The sequence below is a fragment of the Charadrius vociferus genome, unplaced genomic scaffold (genome assembly GCF_000708025.1).
Source record: "Charadrius vociferus isolate BGI_N301 unplaced genomic scaffold, ASM70802v2 scaffold198, whole genome shotgun sequence".
NCBI lineage: Eukaryota > Metazoa > Chordata > Aves > Charadriiformes > Charadriidae > Charadrius > Charadrius vociferus.
In genome coordinates this window covers 1,592,344-1,594,795 of record NW_009649951.1, presented here as the reverse complement: position 1 = coordinate 1,594,795, position 2,452 = coordinate 1,592,344, and the positions used below count along the sequence as shown (strand labels likewise).

Genomic DNA, 2,452 nt, shown 5'->3' with positions numbered 1-2,452 from the left:
GATTACCTTTTCTTTTCTTATTATCATATCTTCTATATTACATTGCCTGTGGGAAAATGTATGGAGCCTGAAGCAGCAATGTTGAAAAACCTGTTTTTAAAACCATAGAGAATATTTATTTTATGTCCTTTCAGTGCTCTTGGAAATCTCAAACCTGTTTGTGAGGGACCTCAAGTCAAGTCAGTAGAAACCTTTCCACCAGTAACGGAGGTTTAGGCTTAAGTTTTAGTCAGAGTTGCTTAACTGTAACCCAAAGCTGACTCATGATTCTTGTAGCTTCTTGCAGTGTTAAGACGAGGTCTTCCAATTACAGGTGGATGGAATTGACCTCAGAGATGCCAGCCATGAACAAGCTGTGGAAGCCATACGGAAGGCAGGCAATCCTGTAGTCTTTATGGTACAAAGCATTATAAGCAGACCAAAGGTAAGCATAAAGAATATGAGAACAGATGTAATACATAGTAATAGACGAAACAAATGTCCAAGGTGGTGGTGTTTGGGAATGGGATATTTAATCCTGAAAGTTCCATCTCAGCTATTTTAGGAACAAAGGTTTGATTTAAGTATTATTTCCATTTAGAATGAAATCGATTTGGATTTGGAATTACCCTCCAGCACGCCGTCCTCAAACTATTTTGAAAAGCCTCAAGAAAGCTAATTTGTTGGGGGGCAGAGTAGGAGTCTAACTAAAACCAACTCTTAGAGATTGACAGCATGTCTGAGGAGCGCATGCAGAAATACAGCACCTGTTAAAAAATTCATTGGACATTAATGAAAGGACCTAGAAGTACACGGAAGTTTTCCGTCAATAAGCTGCATGGACATTGCAGACAAAAACTACTGAGCTTTAATATAAGTTGCTTGCATCACTAGAAACTTAAACTTCCTCATTGTAGAGTCTGTGTAAGCTGCATGTTTATTTACTAGCTGTCTCATAACTCTTGTTCCCCAGCCAGAGTCTGTTTATAACCCTTCTTCAGCTTCTGCTCCCTGTGGGCAGAAAACTACTAACCCATTTTATCATCAGTCATCTAAGGTAAAGTTGCATGAAAAAGCTCTGTTGAATGTTGGTTATTGATGCTCAAGCTACTAAAGTAAGGCTTTTGCATTTGCTGTGATGTGAACAAAATGTCCACTGCTGCCAGTTTGGGATGGGAATGATGCCATTACTTTATCACAACTTAGTTTTATTTAAAGAATGTTCCTGTGCTATTTTTCATTGTAGTTCTTTGTTCTCTTTATTTTCCAATTATTAAGCTTTTTGGTTATTTTTTGACTGTTCATTAACAAACCCTTGTTTCTCTGTAAGCAGAAACATTGCAAATGCTCTTACTGTACACGTGTTGTGATCTTTGTAAATGGCATTATATTTATTGTCTTCATCTTTTGAAACTTGCATCTGTACTTTATAATAAGATCTTTTAAAGGAGTTTCCAGCCTTCATTCAGGTGCAGTCACCCAGATAGCTAGCTGCCTGCACACAGTAGCTACATTTAATATGGTACCACTATGTATTTAGCAAGGCAGTCGGTTTCAAGTGGCATGTTGCTAATGAGTCAGTTTCTTCCCCCTTTTTTTTTTCGTTCAGGCTGCTGTGGTAGTTAAAGAGATCTTAAGTGTACTCCAGAATAGCCCAAATAATGCATATGGGCTGTGAAAAGATAGTTTTGCTAGCAAGCAGTTATCCGTCAAATCTGTGTTTCATACTGATACTGCTCTGAGTATTTCCAAGTAAGAATTGATCTATCACAATGGTTATCATCCCAGATAATTTGTAAGGTTAAAGCATTGTGCTATACAAAGTGCAAGCAAGTTTCTGATACCTTAGCATCCTGGACACATCAATAAAATGCTGAACACTAGTTAGTTGAAAAAAAAGAAGGGAAAAAAAAAAAAGGCACATAAGAAGAAAAAAGGTAAAATAAATCCTGTCATTTTAGTGTTTGTTTTGAAAAAAAAAAAACCAAAAACCAAAAAACACAGGAAGAGGAAAAATACCTTTGCTTTTAACATTTGCTTTTCTTGTCCTAGACTATGCATGTAAACCTAACTGTTTAAGCAAACTCAAGTGCTCCATATTTATCACGGTAGTCAGTCCATGTTTATACAATGCTGTTGCATGGATTAGAATTTGAGCTAGCTCTGTAGTATTTTAGGTGCTATGCCTAAAATACAAAAGGCAGGATTTTGAATTACTGTGGCTGATCTTTTGTTTCCTCTTTTACTGGGATTTCACTGTTTATATGCAAAATGTTTGTGATGCATATTTTAGGGGCTTAAAATTTCATCAAGATACAATTTAAAACTTTATGCTGATGACAAATGTAATGGTTAAAGTATAATGGGGTCATTACACTGGCGAATTACTTTTCCCGAACTTCTCTTTATAAAGGACAAAATCTTAACATGAATTGCGTATGTAAACAGAAAATCTTGTTGTACGGTAGGGAAA

The 2,452-nt window shown here is 36.3% G+C and overlaps 1 protein-coding gene across 1 annotated transcript in view; it reads left to right on the top strand.

The window, feature by feature from the left end:
• MPDZ (multiple PDZ domain protein) overlaps window positions 1–2,452 on the top strand; it is a 91,114-nt gene that overhangs the window by 60,668 nt on the left and 27,994 nt on the right. The window contains 1 exon segment of the mRNA XM_009891489.1: window positions 314–424. Coding sequence (XP_009889791.1) covers window positions 314–424 — 111 coding nt within the window.